The sequence below is a fragment of the Apus apus genome, chromosome Z (assembly GCF_020740795.1).
Source record: "Apus apus isolate bApuApu2 chromosome Z, bApuApu2.pri.cur, whole genome shotgun sequence".
In the NCBI taxonomy this organism is placed as follows: domain Eukaryota; kingdom Metazoa; phylum Chordata; class Aves; order Apodiformes; family Apodidae; genus Apus; species Apus apus.
Genome location: NC_067312.1, coordinates 5314090 through 5336739, shown reverse-complemented (window position 1 = coordinate 5336739; position 22650 = coordinate 5314090). Strand labels below are relative to the sequence as shown.

At 35.9% G+C, this 22650-nt stretch overlaps 1 protein-coding gene across 1 annotated transcript in view; it reads right to left on the bottom strand.

The window, feature by feature from the left end:
- Positions 1-22650, bottom strand: part of RIT2 (Ras like without CAAX 2) — a 177879-nt gene that overhangs the window by 112979 nt on the left and 42250 nt on the right. Inside the window, exon 3 of the mRNA XM_051642151.1 lies at positions 12657-12713. Coding sequence (XP_051498111.1) covers positions 12657-12713 — 57 coding nt within the window. The remainder of the gene's footprint in view (positions 1-12656; positions 12714-22650) is intronic.

Genomic DNA, 22650 nt, shown 5'->3' with positions numbered 1-22650 from the left:
CATACAGTCAAAACTCTCATACTGTTGACTTGAATATGTTGTAGTTCTTTTACTTCAGTTCTGACTCAATATTCTGACACAAAAAGTCAATAAAACCTTCTACATCAAGTACTGATCTTTATTCGTTCTCTTGAGGAGCTTCATTATAGGGAGATGAGACTTAACACACATATAAATATACAATATTTAGTTTGGTTTTATGTGTTTGTGCAGTGATATGTATGTACTTATGTATACAAACATGGAGAGACATGAAAGACTCAGAGTATCTGAACGTACAAGAGAGTATCATAACTTAAATCCTATGTGGAGCACGTGCAATGCGTAGAACTGCTTACTTAGACCAGAAAAAATTCAAGACCAGGAGCAGATTGAAAATTAAATAACAATAAAAAATACAACACAATACAAATTACTTCTGCTATGGAAATATGGGTTATTTTTATCCTATTATTCAACATTTTATTTTGTAGTTCTAGGTATGCATTTTTGTCTTTAAAATATAATTAAGACAAGCAAAATGCATGTTCACAAGAGCCTGTTAAAAACAAAAACATTTAGAGTTCTGGTCTAGTTTTAAGCGCAATTCATATAACCAAGATGAAGCCTAGAAAATAACTTGCTTCTTTCCTCTTTCCCATAGACATATAGATAAAGAAGCAGACAACATTCTTACTAGATATTGTGAAATGTAGGATTCCCTTGAATGTGGAATAGTCACCTCCTATAAATGAGGGGCTTCTGTAGAGAGGTTGGGATACAACAGAAGTTTGGATAAAAGACGGACAAAGTCCATCTGAATAATTTGGCCTGTGTATTAACTATTACTAATGATGCAAATGATGTTATCAACAAAGACACCACTTACGATTTCAATCTGCAAGTGTGACTACATTTATATAAACTGTTATAAAGAATATGACTTACTGTGCAGAAGACTTACTCAGGTATTCTCCATAGCTTGTACTACAGTTCTTAATACAGGGTAAATTTTGCTTATGAAGGGTCCAACCCATGATTAAGAATGTTTGAGATGCAAATATTTTTCTCAGTACCAACTCTTCCAGAGAAAATACATTTTCTTACAAATGTTGTATTTTTGCAAATCAGTTTTAAAGATAACTAAAGAAAACTTTTGCTGCAGCACTTGGTTTTCTGTTAAAAGCAATTGCAATATAGATAATGCTACTAATATTTAATAAAGCCATATCATTACTTTCTCTGCTTCTAGAAAAATGTCATTTACTTCAAAGATGTACATGAACAAAGTGAGAAAAGTACTTCTGTTTAATCAAAACATGATAATTAACAGGAATCCAAGTACCCTTATCTTGGGGAACAAGAATAGCAGGTAGAAATTTCAGTACTCTTTCAAGTCTGTGATTGTGCTACTGACAGGTGCAAATTCACTTCTTGTCATTTCAGGGGAAGTAATTAACAAGTTGACTCCATCTGCATGGCTATTAGCATGGATGGTGCCTTGGATTTAGTGAGGTGTAGATGGCTGCTGGTTTCCGTGGAAGAAAGGTTAATGGAGACATTTGTCCTGTGATGAAGAATTTTGAATTGAGAATGATAAATCATCCCCCCTTAGGAAGTCATAGTGTGTCTCTTCCAGTTTCAAAAACAATTTAAGAAATACTTTTATGAATCAAGATATACAGGGAATAGGTAAGCAAGTTTTCCACTGGTGACCCTATTTACAGGTTGCATGTCTCACTTCAGCTCCTTTTAAGTTCATGATCATAATCTTAATTATCATCGCTCTATGTGGGTTGTGATACCTGCAACAGAACCACTGGGATAAAACCAGAGAATTATTTCAGTGTTCACTGCAACTTCAGTCATCTAATTCTCAGCACCTTTGAAACTCCTTGGTTGTCCTGTTGCACAGGACATTCCATTCTGCTTTAGCCCTAGGGATCTAGGCTTTCTTTCTAGTTTTTCACATTTGAGAGCATTATTCCTCTGACCAACCTGACATGCAGATGTTAGGCTGAGATGAATCATGCTCTAGAACTTTGGTCCAAATAAGTTATGAATTAGAAACCACAACCTATGAGTGACTTCCCTGTGGATTATAGTTCTACATAAACATATAAACTCTTCTGCTTCTGTGTCACCAGCCAGTCAGACACTTTACTCACACTTAAAACCAGTCAGGATCTATAGATTAGTAGCTGAGTTCCCCCAGTTATAGAAGTGCCTCTATCCAATGAAAGTGTACATATGAATTTCTACAATAGGCCAGTGTTTGAAGTATAACTCTAGGCCTGAAGGAGGGCCTGAAGAGCTCGGCTCTGAGAATAAACTCTTCTGTGATAAGAAGCAGCATTCTTCAACTCCTTTTGCCATTTCAGTGTATTAGATGGAGCAATTAGATACTTGGTGACACAAAGCAGGGGAAGGTGAGAATGGTTGGATTGGGTCAATATAATGCACTGTTTGCTGAGGTCTTCCAACATGTATGAAGCTGACAAGAATATATATATAAAAATTAGCCTGCTCTGTGTAAAACAGCCAAAAATGTTTTAATAATGCTTTCTATTCTTGGTTGACTCAAGATTCTGAATATGTTAAATATCATGAAAGAATTCTAATAAATTTTTTTAATTGGTATCATTTTTACTAATACTACTCTTATTTAAAAATATACCATAGAATTGTTTTGATATTATCACAGTTATGAGAAAAAGTGCTTTTTTTCTTAAATTTTAATTGCTTCAATCAGTGCTTGAGAATAGCAATCAAAAGAATAAACTTCTATGCAGTTTTTTGTTATTTTTTCTTGTGTCTGTGTTTAGCAGATGTACAACTAAACTAGAAGATGTTTAGCAGATATACAACTAAACTAGAAGATATTTAGCATGAATAGAGGGTTCTGTGCTGTGCTTTGGTCCTCCACTGACACTGACTTCAGTGGAGAAGAGAAGTTGGTCAAGATATAAATATGTATTGCTTCTAAATAAAGAGAGTTGATGGAAGATACATACTGATAGATATGAACCATTCACATTATTAAATGGTATTGGTGTCTTTTTGCATATGAACATGCAGGATGGGTCTCTCATGGCAACACACAGGAGAAGCATTTTTTCTCTCTTGGTCCAGTCACAGTAGGTAGATGTTAGACAGAGACGTTTGAGAAACAGAGTTGTTGATCTGTTTGCTTGTTTCTGAAACAGGGGAGAAAGGGAAGTCAGATGACTGCCCAGACTATTAATTAAGGTCATTCAGAACATGTAAATGTTTCTAATGAGAATTTAAAAAATAAAGTCATAGAAGGTGAAAGTCCCTCTAGTCCATTTTTCTCTTTTGGACTGTGACAGGGGAATTGGGAAAAAATTCCAGGCAAATTCCAAAGCTCAGGGAATGCCACAATAAGTTTTGCTTGGCATACTCTCTCCATTTCTCTTTACTTACACTTCAAGAGCTCTTCGAAGTTGGCAACAGAATCTATGCTTTTAAAAGCCTTTGATGGGGTTTTTTCCCTCCAATATTTTACCTAAATGAGTTTTGAATCGGTCTACATTTTTGGCATAGGTTATGATCCCTACCATTTTCAAGCACAGAGCCTAACTTAACAAGGAATTTTGGGTCACAGGCAGGTGTGTAAGAGTCTCTGCTTGAGATGGTTGACTCAAATTTCACATCTTATCATAAAAATATCTTATTTGGAAAGGACCTTGAAGATCAAGTCCAGCCATAACCTAAATCCCCCTACCATAACCTAAATCTACCCATTCAATGCTTAAATCATATCACTAAGCACTACATCTATATTTCTTTTAAACATTTCCAGGGATGGTGACTCCATCACGTCCCTGGGCAGCCTGTTCCACTGTCCAACCACTCTTTTGGTAAAGAGTTTATTTCTAATATCCAGACTAAACCTCCCCTGGTGCAGCTTCAGGCCATTTCCTCTCATCCTGTCATTATTCACTTGTGAGAAGAGGCCAACTCCCACCTTTTTAGAACCTCCTTTCAGGTAGTTGTAGAGACCAACGAGGTCTTCCCTCAGCCTCCTCTTCTTCAAACCAAACAATCCCAGTTCCCTCAGCCTCTCCTCATAGGGCTTGTTCTCCAGACCTTTTGCCAGCTTGGTAGCTCCTCTGGACATGCTCCAGCAACTTGACATTCTTCTTGTAGAGAGGGACCCAGAACTGCACACAGGACTCGAGGTGTGGCCTCACCAGTGCCAGATACAGGGGCATGATCATCTCTCTACTCTCTACTCTGGCTAGCCACACCGTTCCTGATGCAAGCCAGGATGTCGCTGGCCTTCTTGGCCACCTGAGCACACTGCTGGCTCATGCTAAGTTGGCTGTCAACCAGCATCCCCAGGTCCTTCTCTACTGTGGAGCTTTCCAACAACTAATCCCCAAGCCTGTAGCTTTGCATGGGGTTATTTTGATCAAAGTCAAAACCTGAACCCATGCTGTGTGGGACTGATTCCATGGAGGTCCTGCACTTGCCATGTGAGTGCACTCAAGATGAGCCTCTCCATGATTTTCCCCAGTATTGAGGTCAGGCTGATAGGCTTGCAGTTGCCAGTATGCTACTTCAGTCTCTTCTTGTAGATGGGCAACACACCGGCAAGCTTCCAGTTGTCTGGGTCCTGCCCTGTTATCCAGGACTGTTGGTAGATGTTAGAGAGAGGCTTGGCAATCTCCTCTGCCAGCTCTCTCGGTACCCTTGAGTGAATCCCACCTGGCCTCATAGACTCTTGAGTGTCTAGGTGCTGCAGCATGTCTCTGACTGCATCCTCCTGGATTATTATCTTGCCTCTCCCAGAAATAAAAGGATCTATTTTCTCCTCTTTTATATTCATTTAATTCCCATTTCCCCATGGCTGGCTCCACACTATCCCTTTCACCACATTTTGGGCTTGCTGAATGGTTTTTGCTGAAGTAATTAAACTCAACAGCCTGGTAGACAATTATTCTGAGTTGAGATGGCTTAGTTTTCTTTTGGACTATAGTTCAATCAGCCTGCAAAATGCTCTGAGGAATTTCAGAGAGCCAATGAGACTGGGATAAGGGTGCAGAATAAGAGAGGCAATCATTCATTCTCTACATATATGATAGATGGCAAAATTGCAATCTATTACAAAGCCTCCAAAGCCTGTTCCTAACACATAGTAGTTGATGCATCGTTTCTTCTTCAAGATTCAGGATAAGGAAATAAGATAACTCTATAGTGGGTCGCCTCTGTAGGCTCTTTCCTCCCCTGAAACCCCACTGTGTGCAGCAGAAACTCATGCCTGTAGTTGCTGCCTGGTGCCACTACAGCTGAAGTGAATCTACTTGCACAGCTGCTGCATTACTTCTTCTAAGGGCATGAATGATGGACAGACAGACAACTGTATTTCCAAGACTTAACTTCAAGCCTAAATGCTTGCCAAGGGGTTCTAATTAACCTCCAGTTTCCTGTGTCACATCTACAGGGGGCTAGATGATGACAACCTAAGACCTATGGGAGATTCACAGCATCCTGGATAAGGAACTTGAAGCAGAACACTAGGATAATGTGGGACATCTCAAATGGCTCTTGAACCCTCTGATATGATCAAAGACCTAAATCTCCACTTCTGAATCTCCCTGAATAATAGAAAACCAGAATCTAGATACACAGCTTGTACATGGGCATTTTAATTCGAGTATCTGAATGTGAGGCTTAGTCCTAACCTAGTAGGCAATAATCTCTGTTGGCTCTTCTTCATGCCCTTAAGTGAAAATCTTTCATTATGGAAAATCCTTCTTAATGTGTTGTATGATGTAAAGAATATCAACAAATAGAAAGAAAAAAAAAAACCACCTAGAAATAAAACATAGGTTTAAAAATATGATTCAAACACATACACTAGTATTCTTATCTGTTCTCCATTTCTCACTTTAAATGATGATGAATATAGAAGACAAACATAGGCAATTTAGCTGTGTCTACACAATCAGTCTGAATACCCTTGGAGACAGTATTTGGGGCTGTTTTATCCAAGCTTAGATAAGGCTGATAAGTGTATGGAGAATGATTAATGAAAGGCAGCTGTGGCAATCATATAAATAAAAAATAATAAAAAACAATGTTTTGGAGCTCAAATTCAGTTGTGACTTCTTCAGTTCAATCCAAATATTTTACCTACTATGGAAAAATGAAAAGAAGAATTAAATTAGAGATGGAGTATATATATTTATGCATGTTCTAGGCAAAAGTAGAAATTACCTTGAAACATTTTGTACCCTAAAAATGTGTTTGGATAGTACTTTTGTGGTAAGATGCCTTCTTCCTGATCCAGTAGTTGTGTCCTGTCTTTGTCTTCTTTTGCTCTATAATTTCTAATGAGCTTGCATTACCATTACTTTACCCCTTTTTCATTATTGTACCTTGAAAAGAGGTATAATTTTTTTCCATTTTTTTTTCCCTGTTATTCTTTAACACCTTTTTTTGGTACTCATTATATAACTTTAGAATATTTTCAGTCACATTTTATATTTTATCTTGCTTTCTCAAATTCATCTGCACATTTCCACCATCTTATTAAAGATCAGTTCAAATGTGCTTTATTTGATACATCCGTGAATGCATTACTTCGTTAGGAAACCTCATGGAAATTCATGTGCTTAATGCTGAAGTGCCTCCCATCCCACACCCATTTCAATTAAAGTGTGACATTGACACAGCCTTAATGCCCTCAACTGCTCATTTGACACAATCTCATGCAGTGATATCTCTCCAAAACAGGAAGCTGCTTTCGCATCTCGTTTGCATTATGTATTCATTTTAAGATTAGTCACATGGCTAATGAGCATCTTGGAGACAGTCCAGTTTGCTACACTATGTCATGCTTCCTTTCCTGCCACTCTGCTTGCATTAACTCTCTGTGATATTGCCAAAGACTGCACAGAGAGTAAATTGCTCTTATCCACTTGTTCCAGAAAATGATCACATCCACTGCCACTTGGAAATTGTTCCCATTGTTGACTACAACTAAATATTAAGTGTGTGCTGAAATAATTTCATTTTCATGAAGTCCTGGCCTCTGAAATTTTGCCTACATGCAGTCTGATATTAAAATAATGTTTCTCCTTCCCCGTTCACTTACCAAGATAATATGCTTCTGTCTCAAAATCCTGAACATTTTAATCATTTTTTTACTCTATAATTTAAACAAATGCTGACACATATATGCTTATATGTAATGTTTACGTACATCTATTTTTACCTGAATATTATGTCTGCAGTTTGAATTTCTCAAGATCTTATCAGATATATCAAACTAAGACATCCACATAAAATTAGGAAGGACCATTTATTTTTATGTTGACACCATATGTCTGATCCACATAGTACAGAGGGCTTCTCTGAATAAATTTGTATTGGAACAAAAATGCACCATTTGCTTACAAACAAAAAACAAAACAAAACAAAACCCAAAATAACAGAACCAAAAGCAGACTTTTCCCTCTAATAAATGCATCCTATTCTTTTCTATGAGCACATGTATCACAAAATGTAGCAACTGAAATATCCTTTTTAAAAAATTCTACATCATTTGACAGCAGCAGAAGGTTTCTATGATCAAGATCTCCTGTAATGTTTAAAAAACATCAGTAAATAGGAGAAAAAATATGGTAAGTACAGAGCACCATTATACTCTAATAACGTATTTCTACTATACTGCTAGAGATATGAGTAACTGTAAGAAAAAAATCAACAAACCTCTAATGCATTGCTAAGATAGTGTTGAACCACAATGAAAAGGAATGACAGGGGAAATCCATGTTCCTAGAGTCTGTCACAAAGAAAGGAAAAATGATGCCTATGGGTTTTTAAAGCTACCTGTTTATTACTGCACAATGTTTGGGATAATTTCCTAGCTATGAATTTGGAGGGAAGCAGAAGTAGGAAGGGGAAGAACATTTGACAGCATATTAAAATGAAAGTACTTCTCTGTATTCTCTGGTCAGCAACAGTGTCACAGTTTAACTCTGGGCCAGCAATCAAACCAAAGACAAATGCTCTCTATTAAAGCCTCTGTCTTCCCAGAAAGGGAAAGGAAAGAGAATAGGAGAGAGAAACTTAGAGGTTGGAAACCAAATTACAGAGCTTTAGTGAATAAAATAATTATGAAAAATATAATAATGAAATATGTATTGATATACACCACTATATAAGCCACATGCCCCTCCCAGTAATGTTCACATCACTACCTGCAGGGCAGCCCCTGAGAAAATCCTGCACTGGACTTCTGAAGTGAGCAGCAGACAGGAAATGGATGAAGGAACACATAGATTCAGGAACACACAGATCAGGATTCAAGGTAGATGAATGGGTGGATTCCTCTCAGGCTGCCAGCCATGGACAGAGACAACTCAAGCCACCTGATCCCTCAGATATCTGCCTAGAATGGTGTGTATGGGATAGGACACTTCGTCTTGTCACCTGTCTGGTCTACTCCTCCCCACAGGAGGGTTATGGGTCTGACCCCATCTCCTTCCTTTCATTTCAGGGCATAAAATGTTTTACAGAACTAAACAGTGGCCTTGGTTCTGCACACCATTCTCCAGCAGTAACTATAAACATCAAGCGTTATCAGTTGTAGAAGCAGACACAGTGACTGGAAAACATTCCTCTAATTCAGCAAGTGCAGCTACTTAGGAGAGTCCTAACTGAAAAGTAAAACTACTAAAAAGTAAATTGTTTCTGTCCTGGCTCAAACTAGGACAAATAGTAAACAATTTTCAATATAGACTCATGTTGGACTAGGCAGAAGAGAAATATATTATCATCTTTACTCTCTTTAAAGCTCACTCTTACCAATTTACAGTTGAAGTACAGAATAAAAATAAAATAATAATAACAAAATCTTCTAAATATCTTCAAAAGTCATTTCCACATGGGTGTGCTACTACAGAGGAAGGAATAGATCAGGACATATGTTCTTTATAACAAAAGAAAAGAACTTCAGAACATTTATTAGGATTGAACAGATATGAGCTTTTATGAAATAAAAGCTGAAACCAGTTGGCAGCCATTTATTTTTAATTCAAAGTGAAAAACTATTATAGATTCCTTGTTGCAGGCTTTTTATGTATTCTTAACTGAGCATACAAGATGGTTTTGTTGACCCTTTGTGTGGGCTGACTGTAGTATGGTTCTGATTTTCAACTAAAGTATCAGTGGACTTATATGAATCCTATGCTCATGAGCTTTAAGAATGGTTTATTGTCCACTGCCTTGCCTTCTTTAGCTATATGCAAATATGTTTCACAAGAACCTAGAGAAGTGGAGTCAGGCAAAGCTACTATTCTACTCACAAGTCAATGCTTAAAGTGGACACTGAATAGTTAAAATAGAGGGGGTGGTTGTAAACACTTGGTAACCTCAAGATTCACTGAAGTCTTTCCCATAAAACAGAAAATCCTAGACTTCTAGCATTTCAAAGCTAAATATATTTACATAGTCCCCTCCATTTCACGGCCCACTATCTATCTATATCTATTAGAACAGCTCCATCAAATGCAAGGAAGTACACTATGAATTTTGCCATCAACACCATCTTAAATAATGGCTATATTTGCAAAGTTAGGTATCGTAGTGACTGCTGCCACAATCTCACACGACAGAATACAGAGAATAGAATAGCTAGAACAAGAACAGGAGGAAAAAATTATAGGTATTTAAAAGAAACTTACATCCATGCAAAACAAAATGTCCATGTAGACTCAGCAGGTTGGTAACTACTGAAATACATGGGTCATAACTCAAATACAAGGTAGAAATCTTTTTGCTACCTCCAGAGAAGTGTCCTCCTAGAGACACAGAAAATGCTGAACCTTTAATTGTCTAAAACCAAATATAAACACAGGTAGGCAGAATACATTATTTCTGAATATGAAGGACCAGCACATCAGGGCCAGTACATCCTGGAATTGGTTTGCATCCCAAAAGACCTGCCTGAGAGGATAGAGACTGCACTAATGGCTGCATAGGCCTGGTCTGCAGGTGCAGTGATTGAGGTAACTCAGGTGGAGGGGGCAGGTCCACTCCAGCTGCTCAGTCTTATGACTCAAACACACTTGTGAAACAAGAGTTTATAGACTAGGCCTATAAAACAGGGGGCTGCAATGGTGGTTTTGGGAGCCTCACTGACACCAACTCTCCACCCTTGGCTGGCCCAGCCCTGGATCCAAAACTGCTGATTTCATGTTATCTGTCTTTCTTAATTTTTCTTCTCCTACTCTCTCTCTCTCTGCTTTCCTAACATTAAGTAAGGCAAGGCCTAGCCATGATTTTTTCTCAGGTTGTACAGCTTAAACATATATGTATTGTACTCTTGTGATCTAATTGTCAGCTTTTATGATGGTGTAGCCTAAGATAATAATTGAAGTAACCGTATTCCTTCTATAGTTTCAATTAAACCTAATATTCAAATACAGACCTTAAGTGTCATTTCAGTTAATCTGATCAAGGGGTATTGGACAGTCAGGCATTTTATTGGACCTTGACATTTTAATCACTCGCCCTGGAAAGTCCAGGTCTGAGACTAAAGTTGGATCCAGCCACATCTGGGCTCCTCTCTGAGAAGGATTTTCATGCATCATAAGCTTTCATTCTCTTTATGATTATTTATTATTCATATTGTGGAAATGTCTAGAGATAGATAAATTAAGATTAAGAGAAGATACAATATATATATAAATACAGATGGTAGGTAGATAATTAATAATAAAGATGGGTATATGTGCATAACTTACTGGTGTCTGTGACTACAAATGCTCCTCTTTTCCAAATAGACCTAATGATAGACCTAATGATTATTTTTTTTCCTGTGTCCAACAAATGAACTTGTAGCAATTCAGCAGCAGTTTTTCCTTCTTTAGTTGTCTCATCTCATATGTATTTTGTAATATTTTCAGTGGTTACAAAATTACTAGCAGCATGAATAGTGTATACAACTTCTTTTTTCATCATTAAAATACTATAATTTACCAGAAGGCAAGATCCAGGAAATGTGAAACAATACAGAAATAGAAAATTAAGAGAAATACTGCTATTAGGTGTTCTATTTAGCAATGCAGTAATTTTATAGACGTTAAACCTCTCAAAGATAACAAAAAAATGATTTGGCTGAGTGGGTTGAAAAAAAATCCCCCCCCCCCAGGCAATATTTTATTAAATGCTAATATTTTTAGTGTCTCCCACTGCTCAGGCCCAGATTTGGCCATCTTCTCCTAGGCATAATTAAATATTACACAGATTATTCCTTATAAAAGCAAGGGCTTTTTAGTATAATTAGAACTAACAAATGGGGCCACTCTCAAATTAATATACATTCAGTTCTACTGGTTTTTACATCTATGTGAAATATAACTTTTACTGCAATAATTTATACTAATATTAGTGTCCAAAAGATGCTCAACAGCAAGAAAATAAGTCTTTTCACAAGGAGCCTTGATGTGACAGAATCACAGAATAGTTGATGTTGTCAGCAACCTCTGGGGTCACCTGGTCCAAACCCCTGCCCAAGCAGGGCTTACCTAAAGCAGGCTGCCCAGGACTATGTCTACACTTTTTGAGTATCTCCAAAGATGGAAACTCCATGACTTCTCTGGGCAACCTGTATCAATGCTGTTTTGTACTGGAGACTCCAGAAACAGACGCTGCTCCACTTGGAGACTCAACAAGACTGAATTGAAAGGAAATCTTCCCACTGTCAAGCTGCTCTGAAGACTCCTTCTACAGCCCAGTTACAGCCCAAGTACCATAAGCCTTATTTGTCACCAGGACACATTGCTGGCTCTTGCTCAGCTTGGTGTCCACAGGGTGCCCAGCAGGATGTGAACAGGTGCTACCCAATACCCCAACAGGAATCTGGGGCAGTTCAATGTGTTAAATCACCTGGTTTCATACTCTGTGATTATATTCCAAATTTGCATAAAACTTACAAAGGGGAAAAACATTGAAAACATGTAATGAGACACATTTGATTTTATTTTTTTTTTTAATTGCCAGAGCCATTCTGTATTGGATTGGTTTAGAAACAGAAATTCGGGTGACCGGAATTCCTCACAGATCTCTCTTTCAGCTCAGTGTCCCGTTGCACTCCAGCCATATAATTATGCAATGGTCAGCATCTAAAGTGTATTGCAGTGTATTACAAATACAAGTGAATGTTTATAATTACTTAAGATTGTAATACACGTAAACCAAATGGAGTTAGCTAAGTATGTGATCCCAGAGCACAACTTTAGTGTATGAAATTCAGTAGTCACTTGATTTTTCTGGAGAAGCTCAACTAAAAGTTGAGTAGTGGAAAACAGTACTAGAACAACAAACCTTTAAAAAACATGCTACAGACTGGAGTTCTTACATTGTTTTACTATTTTGAAATACTGCTTTCTATCTTGCAACATTTTTTGTGTAATATTCTATTATTAAAATTTCACAGACGTTATTAGTGATAGAGAATGAAGCCATAAATTAGTTGTTGAAAGAGATTTTGTACAAAGCATTTCAGAGAGAAACAACTTGTATAATGATTATACAAATCAATTATCATTACAAAATGAAGGTTTAATCTAAAGTTTACAAATCTTACTTCTATCAAATAGGCAGAGAGATTGGAAGGGAAGAAGAGAATAACCTTTACTCACCTATAGTTGGATCATGATAGTCAGGGAATCGATGGCTTATGAACTGCATAGTCATTGCTGGAGGGGAAAAAGAAGGAAAAGAATTATATTGCTGTCTTTAAATGACAACAAGGAAAAGAACATGCAGAAAATTCATTCAAGTATCAGCTTGGAAAGTGAGTCAAAAGTCTGCTTTATGTCTACAGCTGCAAGAATTCATTGGCCTTACAGTGATAACTAAGAACTGATAAATGGCAAAAATATAAATTAAACTTCTTTGTCTAAATTTCTTCCTTTTTTAAATGCCATTTTATCAATTATGTATTAAATTTACATCTTTTTACACATGTTGAATACTATTAACCTCATATTGTATATAGATGAAGATTCCCATGGACTTAAAATATAAGGCCAATTCATGAAAGTGAATTAAATTCATTAAACAAGATGCAGAAGATGGATGATTCTGTTAACTACCTAGAGCTTTGTTTCTTCTGAACAGTCAGTTTCATCACTGAATATTCTACTTTCAGAAATTTTAGGAAAGTTATGAGTCTTCAGGAAAAATGCTTTGCATCATTTGGTTATGCTGCCTTTCTTGTTTTTCCTCAGAGGTTTTAATTTTTTAAGAATATGGCTTGATTCTTATGCCAATTTCATTATTTTATTTTTTCATGTTTTCTTAATGCCTACATTAAAATTCCTCTATAGCTGTGGATGTGGATATTTGTTTAAAAAAGAGAATACCCCACCTGAATGATAACTACTAGTCACAAGACAGTAAGTCAAACACCAGATTCTGTCTTATTCTTGCACATCTCAGTTACCTTCAGAGGCAGAGGTTATGAACAAGAAATGAAACACTTAAAAAAATTATGTGTATAAATAGACACATTTTAAAAACAATGTTGTTTTATTTTAACATTCTTCCTCCTTATACTTTCAAGAATCAGGGGTTAAGTAGATAGTTTTACAAAATTTTATAGATAAGGAGTATTAAACATTTATTACCATGTTAATAAATTATTTCATCTTCAGTGTAGATAAATAGAAGTATTAAGAAGCAGCATTATATATTCATAGTAACTGAGAGAGGGTAATCGAGTTTAAAAAAAGCTCATTCAGTCTATACATATTATAGGGGAATAAATCTACGTGCAGTAACACTCATCAATATTATCTGTTGTCAGATATATTACTTTTAAGTACTGTGTATGTTTGGACACTTTCATTTTCAGGACACCTGTTTTTTCAGCCACCACAGATTTTTAGACACCTCTATCTGATAACTGCTAGTGGTTTATGAAGAACAAATTGATGCCTAATTTGACGTGCCTGGTTTGTTCTGAGAAGCAGCAGCAGCTTTGCAGAGATGCTGTTCATATGGTTTATGCCTGCACATTTTGATCTTTTTGAGGGCCACAAATGAATTCCATTTGTTTCATTACCTGTTGCTTTTTCTTGACAAACTTTAAATTTATTTATTTATTTATTTATTTATTTATGTATTTTAATTCCATAAGTAACTGCTCTGTATCTGTTTTCTTTTGGACCTACACCTGCATTACACAATCTGTTGTTACAAATGAAATGGAAATTCTCAAAGGATACCCAGAACTCACGGTAGAAAATTTTCCTCTCTCCTCAGGCAGCCCCAAAGAAATACATCATTTATATCCTCATTAAATCCACAGGATTTAAGAGGACTGAAATAATTTTGAAGCATCCTACCGATTTTCCACTGTAACATGCAAAAAAAAAAAAAAAAAAAAAAAAAAAAAAGTATTAACCACTGGGTTGTGTAAAATTTACATCTCCCAGACCACTCAGTGTGTGTGAATATGTATCATGAACACTTCCAGAGGAACCTGGGGTGCACACAGGGCCTTAGAGGCAGATCTGAGGAGAAACTCATTTCTTGTGATGTCAAATGCAACAATAATGACTTGCATATACATGGTACTAGTCTCAGTCAGGAGCTCTACATGAGCTGATTTAGCTAGATACAAGTCTAGAATTCAAGAAAAGTGTCTGCAGAAGTGCTCTGCATAATGGCAAGAACACATCTTACAGTCAGCTGGATAGGGAAATGGTAAATAAAAGATTCTTTTCACATGCATTTTGTCCCACAACTCCTTCCAGGACAGTCCTTTGTCAAGGGCTCCTCCTAACCATGAGGATCAGGAACCTCTTGGGCCTCTTCTGTGTTTATTACCTCTTGCATGAGGTTTACCACCCTCTGAGAAAAAGGTTACATTATTGTATTTTCTCAGAAAGAATTGAGGTGACACGTGTTTTTAATCATTGAATTACAATGAGAAAAAAGGAAACTGGGATGTAAAATACGGGAATTGCAACTTCTCTCTTTCTGTGTGTTTTTAAAATAAGAATTAACATTTTCTGTTAAACCCTACTGAATATGAGTGCAGCAAGCATTTTCAGTGCAAGAATAACAGGTCAGTTCCCCTAAGGGAAAGGAACCACTAGCTTTTGCCTTCAAACAACAAATCCCTTCCTTCCATAAGGATGGAGGGCAAGGAAATATAAAAACATCAGGTGTGATGTACAACAACAGTTGTGTCCAGATTTACCAGACATTCCATAGTCTTGGCTGCTGGACATGCAGCAATTAGTTCTGAATGATGGTCAAAAGTTGGTTGAATGCTTCCCAGTGCAAAATGAGATTTAATCACTGCTGGCATGACACCACACAACTCCGCTGGAGCCTCAGGAATTAGAGCTGCTTGTAACCAACTCTGTGTGGGCTCCTCAGCAGAAAAGATGCCTCAGCTGGAGTACCTGGGCTTCTTCACTGATACTAACATCAGCTCCAAAATAATTTTCTATTTTTCTTCTCCATTATTCTTTTATTCTATATTAATGAACACACCTAAGAAATCCAAAACATCATCAGATGTTTTTGTGACCATTTTCTTTCAGAAATTCAAATACTATTTCTGTAGATTTTTACAGATCAATACATTAGGGACCTTTAACTCTAATTTATGCCACACAGAAAGCACTGCATCAAAAAGTGGATTTAAAGTATGATATTAAAACAAAATAAATGGGTACGGTCAATATTTGCATAAATACATACACATGTAAAACAGAGTCAGCTAAAAAAATTATAACCGCCCCACCCCCAAAAAAACCCCAACAAACCCAGAATCTTTTAATCCATAGCAGATATTGTGAAATATTTTGAATTGCAAGTTGCCTGAAAATTTTTAATGAATATTTTATAACACTGTGAAGATTATTCCATTTAAATGAGACATGTACATCACATGACAACTACAATAAATATAAGGATCATTGTTTCAGATGAATGGTATCTTCTTTATACCCATCTGTGGCTAAGCAAGTGCAGATTGCCTCAAATGAATAAACTTCAGCATGATGTACATGAATAACTATCTAACTTTAAAGTTCTCTTGTGTTTTCAAAATTAAAAAAAAATGTTTAGATTCTGCATTTCCAGTTGTTCCCGGTTTTGCTTATCCAATGTTCATTAGCTATCTAGGAGGGTACACATTATACCTGTGTATACATTATACTGAAATATGTGTTTACTACGAATAATAAACTTAGTACGGTCTTCTAATTTCAATATAATTCCTACTGTCTCACTAGCATTATTTTATTTATTTCCCAGCAGTAAATGCCATGCTTAGAAAAAGGCTGAGATTATTTATTCTAAAGCATCCTCTTCATCAGTGCTGCAATAAAAAAAAATATCTAAAAAAGATATCAGCTTATATATGCTTTTGTGGGCCCACAGGCTAACAGAAAAAAATCTTTCAATACTCAAGCATTTTTGAGAGCAGGTAGAGTAGAGTCTCACTATCCTTCTAATCTGTTCTAATTCTTATTTGTACCAACAACTTTGAGAGTAGTCCAGTATCTGTTTTTCAAGGCAGGAAAGTACATTGTGAGCTTACACAATACTCTTTGAGTCAATAGTATCCCTGTGGTGAATATCTCATCCTGAGCTTCCTATACCTCTTTATTAGCCTAAGGTGTTTTTCATTTAACTAAATGTCTTTAAATGTTACAATATCAAAGTTAGATAACTTCAGCAACAGACAAACATTCTATTAGCTGCTATTTTCTCTCTGAAATAGTGGATAGTTTGAACATTTCTGGTCTTTCTGTTGGTTTCAAACCCACAGGATTGCAGGTTCCATATTCTAAAATATATGATCTTCTCAAATGTTCATGCCTGAAAATTGGCATTTTGGCCATCTTTCACTTGCTTGGAAAAATGACAGTCGTCCTTATAACTAACTCTTTTGGAATTAATTCTTGAATTTTTAGATTGACTTGTCAAGTAAAAAGCCTATTCTTCTGCCCACTGAATCTTACCAAACAGACTTTGTAATCACAATGTATAAGCATATATATGATGAACAGCAAGGGTTGAAGACAGCAATTTTTTTCCAAAATCTTATGCACTCTCTGAATTGCATTAACATTCACAGCAACTATGAATGGCTGGAGACACCAATAATGCTAGAATATATTAGAGGAGGAGGAAAAAAAAAAAAAAAATAATTCTGAGGAAGATTTCATGTTCAGTTTCTTCAAGTTTAATAAATCAAGATGAAAGGCAACTAAGAAAAAGAAAACCTATTAAAGCTAAAGGGAAATTTGATGGTAAAACAAATGGGAGACACTAGCTATGAACAATTTTAGGCTACAAATTAGAATTTTTTTTCCATGATGACATGTAGATGACTTAATTACATGGAGAATAAAGTCCTTACTTGGAAAAATATATGAATGGCCCATTTTACCCTGGGTGAGGTAGGTGCTTTGTTAGATCTGAAAACTGAATGTCCATAGCAACTGAAGGTATATGGCAAGTGTCTTGAGGAGTATCCATTTTAGTCAAAAAATGAACAGGAAGAACAGTGATGACTAATGCAGGCTATTGTCAGAATTTTAAGAATTTTAAGCACAGGGAAGATAAATAAAGTGTTATTATTTATTGTCTCACTATAAAAGACAATATTATCTAGCAATTAAATACCTTTACACATTAAGTATAGTTAACTGCATTATTCTCCCATGACATGGTAAATGGCAGTGTGTATTGTTGGAATAATATTTAAAAAAAAAAAAAAAAAAAAAAACAAACAAAAAACCAATACCTAATTCTAATAAACTCAAAGACCTCACCCCAGAATAAGACACTTGTATCTTTTGCTGGAGGATATTAAGATTTTCAAGAAATTATAATACAATTAATTATCTTTATAAATTGCTCCCAAAGCAGCCACTGCAGGCTATATTCATTGATAGGATATCAGGTAAAGGCACCTTTGTTCAGATACAGTACAACCATGTTTACATTGTTAGACCATGTATAAAATGAAATAAGAATTCTACAACATCATTTCACGAAGGAATGCTGCAAAATCTGTGAGCTGCAATTATTAATTTTTTAGATACTATGATGTTTTATTTATTGAGTGTTGGCTGTGAAATGCAGGCAAGTGAAATTTTATTTCTCTGTGTTAAATTAATTCTGGTGTATTAAAAAAAAATAGAGAAGCTTGCTTTACAACAGCTTACTACATATGCTAGGCTGCAGGCACAGCATTGCTTTTTATACTGCTTTTAATACACTAAGGTGATAGGTATAGGTTCACCTACCAAAGCTGAGGTCCACAGCAAAAAGTAGTAAGCATCAGAAGGGCAAAGTTGTAAAAGCCAAAAGTATTTTATATTTAATCTGTCTTATTAGAATGAAACCCAAACACATAAAAACCCAGAAAACACTAATTTTAAACTGAGAAAACTGAAGTTAACTAGGATAGACAAAATAAAACTTTTCTTTGTCTTTTGAATTGTTACAGATTGATTCTTCTGTTACATTATGTGTACTCGGTCTTGGCTAAAAGCTGAGATGCAGAAAGCACTGCATGGGCTTCTGTAGTCCTCTGAACAACTATTTCCATCACCCTTGAGGCCTGTCCATTTTCTATTTGCTCTTGTAAGTTCTGACTTTTGCTTTCACTTGCATCCCATTTTCTCTCTAGGAATCCACACTTTCTTGCCAAGAAAGTCATGGTATTTCTCTGCCTCCAGAGGATCCCTGCTAGATCCCTCATTTCCTTGCTAAAAAAGCATAGCACACAAAACTACTAGGGAAACATGGCAGAGTAAGTCTCAAGAGAAAAATAAAACAAAACCAGAAAATGAATGTTTACAGTGACAGAAACAGGAGAGCTATTTTGCTGTTCACACTGCAGAACAAGAGAAAGGCTTGTTTGTACAGTATCATGCCCTCTACCATCATAAAGTAGGAGGAGACTATAATCAAAATGTGTGGAATTCAAGTTGGTGGTGACAGAGCAAGGCATAAAACAGCTTTCTCTGGAGAATATTCACTTTTTTTTCTTTTTTCTTTTTTTTTTTTTCATTTTTGCATCAGAAACAAGGAAAGGACTTCTATTAAAAAATTTGTATGTTGTGGCAATATGTGCTCCTAGGCTAAAAGTAAAGAAAGACTTAGGAAGCAGATGGGAAGACTTACTCCCTCAGAAAGTAAAGACAGAAAAAACACCTGTTTTGTTTTGGGACCCAACTTGAATGAATAAATAAAAATAACTAATTCCAAAGTCTCTATCAAGTTTTTTTTTTCACAAGCATTACATGTAAAGACATAAGTTCTCACTATTTCTCTTTGAAGTGTGATCAGTGGAACAAAGACACATAGTAGGTACAGGTTACAGCTTTCCAGCAGGGACTCAAGGACAAAAAGAGAAACGGTGCAAAAATTCATCCTGGACTTGAGAAAATTCCAGGAAGCCTTCAGCAAAAGAGCTCTCGCTACAGAAAAGTTGCACCTTCTCTGAATCAGCACATTTTGGTGAAAAATGGTTATACTAAAAACTTCTGACTAACATTTATATCTACATCCAGACTTAGTTCCAGGTACAATATAGGAAGGCAGAACACACTATATTGTAAAATTCAGGTTAATTTTTCTGTAAAAAGCAGATGAGGCTTGTATATATTCCCCATATAAGATACATCATCTTAATGTGATACAAATTAATGATAATGACAAGGTAGATTGCTACCACTTATGCAGCATTGCCTTCATAGGATGTCCCTGACCCCTGCCAGAAAGGTTTCCCACAAGAGTACTGCTGAACATTCCCTACCCTGCTTAGCTTATGCAACTTGACAAGATACATTAATAAACAGAAATTACTTCTGACAAATGCTGCTATTAGCACATTTTCCTACTGTGTTCCTTCCATCAAGTGAAAATTGGTGAGAAAAATGAATGTATCTTTTACTGTACTTCAACTAGAAAATCCTATGGTAACTTAAACCTTCCATTAGTGAGCAATCCAAAATGTAATGACATAAAAAGGTTTTAAACCAGGCTCGAGTATAATGTGATTTTTTAGCACAAAAGACATTGAATAAAGATAGAAAGACCCAATTTTTGCATATTATTATTTCAGAGAACAATAAAGTCAATCTTGAACCATAAAAATAGACACATTTCAATTAAGGTCAATGGATAAATCTAATTTTATGAAGGAAATACAACAAATAAAGGAAAAATACTATGTAGTTCTTTTTACAAGTGGGCCCTGGCTTGCAGCTACCAGTCTCAAGCATGATTAGCTCACTGTGAAAAAGACTTTTTAAGGACGGACAAAATAAATTAATTCCATGGAAAGAAACCTCTCAGCAACTACCCTAATTTCTGTCCCTTTTTTAACTGCTAACATGTTTCCACGTAAAGATAACTTGAGATGCTCTGACTTGGTTCACTGCTGTTCAGGTAGTAATAAACTGACATTGTTTGCAAGTTTTCTAACATAAACTAGTGGTTAGCTGCTGCGATACCTTCCATGTGAAATTATACCCTATATATTCAGCAGTGATGAACTGGCAGTGGCAGCAGCTGTATTTTCATGACTGGGAGAATAGATGTTGTTCTGTAATGTGGTCCCAACATTTTTGTGCTTCAAACCCAGGATCAGAAAATTTGATGACACACCAAAGAGGAAGAAACAACTCTTCTATTTAACCCCACACAGAAGTCTTATTTGCTGTTTAAACACATGCCCTGCTTTTATTTATCTTTTTTTACCAATAACATGTTTTGCTGATGTATCAATTAAACATACAGATTCTCAGGTATTACTGGCACTACATTTCCGTTAATTAAAAGCGTTTAGTTGCTTATCTCTCCTTTCTGATCTGAACAGTAACCTGCTCTTCTCCCAAAAATTCAGATCTTTTTTTATCAGATGTTGATGATTAAAATTATTAACTTGTTTGCTGCTGCTGGATGAACTTTTATCAAAGTTAAGGTATTCCATGGAGAGAAGATTGATTTTGAAATTCAGGAGAGGCAAATAAACCAGATAATGGTAAATTTACTACTTTAGATTCATAGTATCAAAATTCTTCGAAGTACAGAAAGATTTATTAATTTTGTTGTTAAATATTTCATAGCATATTACTTATAATTACACTTCTATAAATTACATGATTTCTAGATTTTTTTTTTCATCACTTTCATAATCTTTCTCAAAATGTCTACTTATTAGGGTACCTTAATAAGCTGGCTTTCTCTTTCAATGTAAAATACAAACAAGAAGTTAAAATACTTTTATTTCACTCAGAAATTCTCTGATCTATTCCTTTAACTTCCAACACAGTTTTTCCAGTTATAACAGTAATTTTCATATTTAAAGGGAATAGACTAAGAAAGAAGGAAGGATTTCTGAAGATAGATGTGAAGCCAGAAAACTGACACCAGGACATTGTGAAAAGCTAAATACAAATTTTAATTCATCAAATACATTTGACTCTTCCCAGAATGCTGTCCTCAACAATTTCTTTCCTACTCATATACTTAAATTTATATCTCAGTGAAGATAAATGTTATGATTATGTGAGTTTAAAAGTGTTCTTCACTACAGACATGACTTTGAACTGAGCATATTTTCCTTGTCAGATTTCAGTGTTATTTCTCTCTCAGCTAATTAGGCAACAATTTATAATTAAGTCAAATCTGACACATCATCACTTACACCAACATGAGTTCTTAATGACTTTTATACTGTATTAGAAGAGTTTCCATAAGATTAGAGAAGGTGAGACTCTTCAGAAGGTTAGGATCCTCAGTCGTTTATTCCCCTCTGCATACGTACATGCACACACACAAATGAAAAAGCCTAATAATTCTAAACTGTTACCCAAGAGAGCAAACCAAGCAGTTGAGGAGGCCTGGAATTGAGGATAACAAGGCCTTCTGGATGGGGAAGAAGTAGGTCTGTTTTGCTACCAGCACCACTTAGAACACCATTATGCAGGGAAAATAAAAATCACAAACATAAGAATGTTGAAAAGAAGTTTTTGAAATAAGACTTGAGCTCTGGAAAACATTTTTCCATTGTATATTAACTCCTAGACTTATCAGTCTTCAATACTCTTGCAGCACTAAAATATGCATTCCAGCTGCCTTAACATAATGCATGGAATAGCATTGCATGCATAGCATTCAATGCATGAAATAATATAATGAATGGAATAGAAAAGTTACCAGTTTGCACTGGCAGACTCTTTATGGATGCAGGCTTTGTGCACTGATTTGATGGGGTGCCAAGCCATGAACATTGCCTTTCTAATTCCTCTGTGAGACACCAGACACCCCTTGGCAAAAGGTGATGTATGTGTTTCACAGAGGATTCTTGATACACAGAGGATTCAGACACCTGCGAGTCCCTAAACATTCAGCTATTAGGATCTGACCTCTGCAAATTTAAGACACCCTCAAATAGGCATCCTGCAGTTTTAAACATTGGCTTTACTATTCTAAGAACATGGTTTAACATTCTAAGGACACGGAAAGGAATATAGCAACTAAATGACTAGAGGCTTTAGATGCTCAATGTTTTATTGAAATGAAAAGACTTTCTAGCTCTGGAAAAGAATATATAATTTGGAGACAAAACAATGGGAAATAATGAGC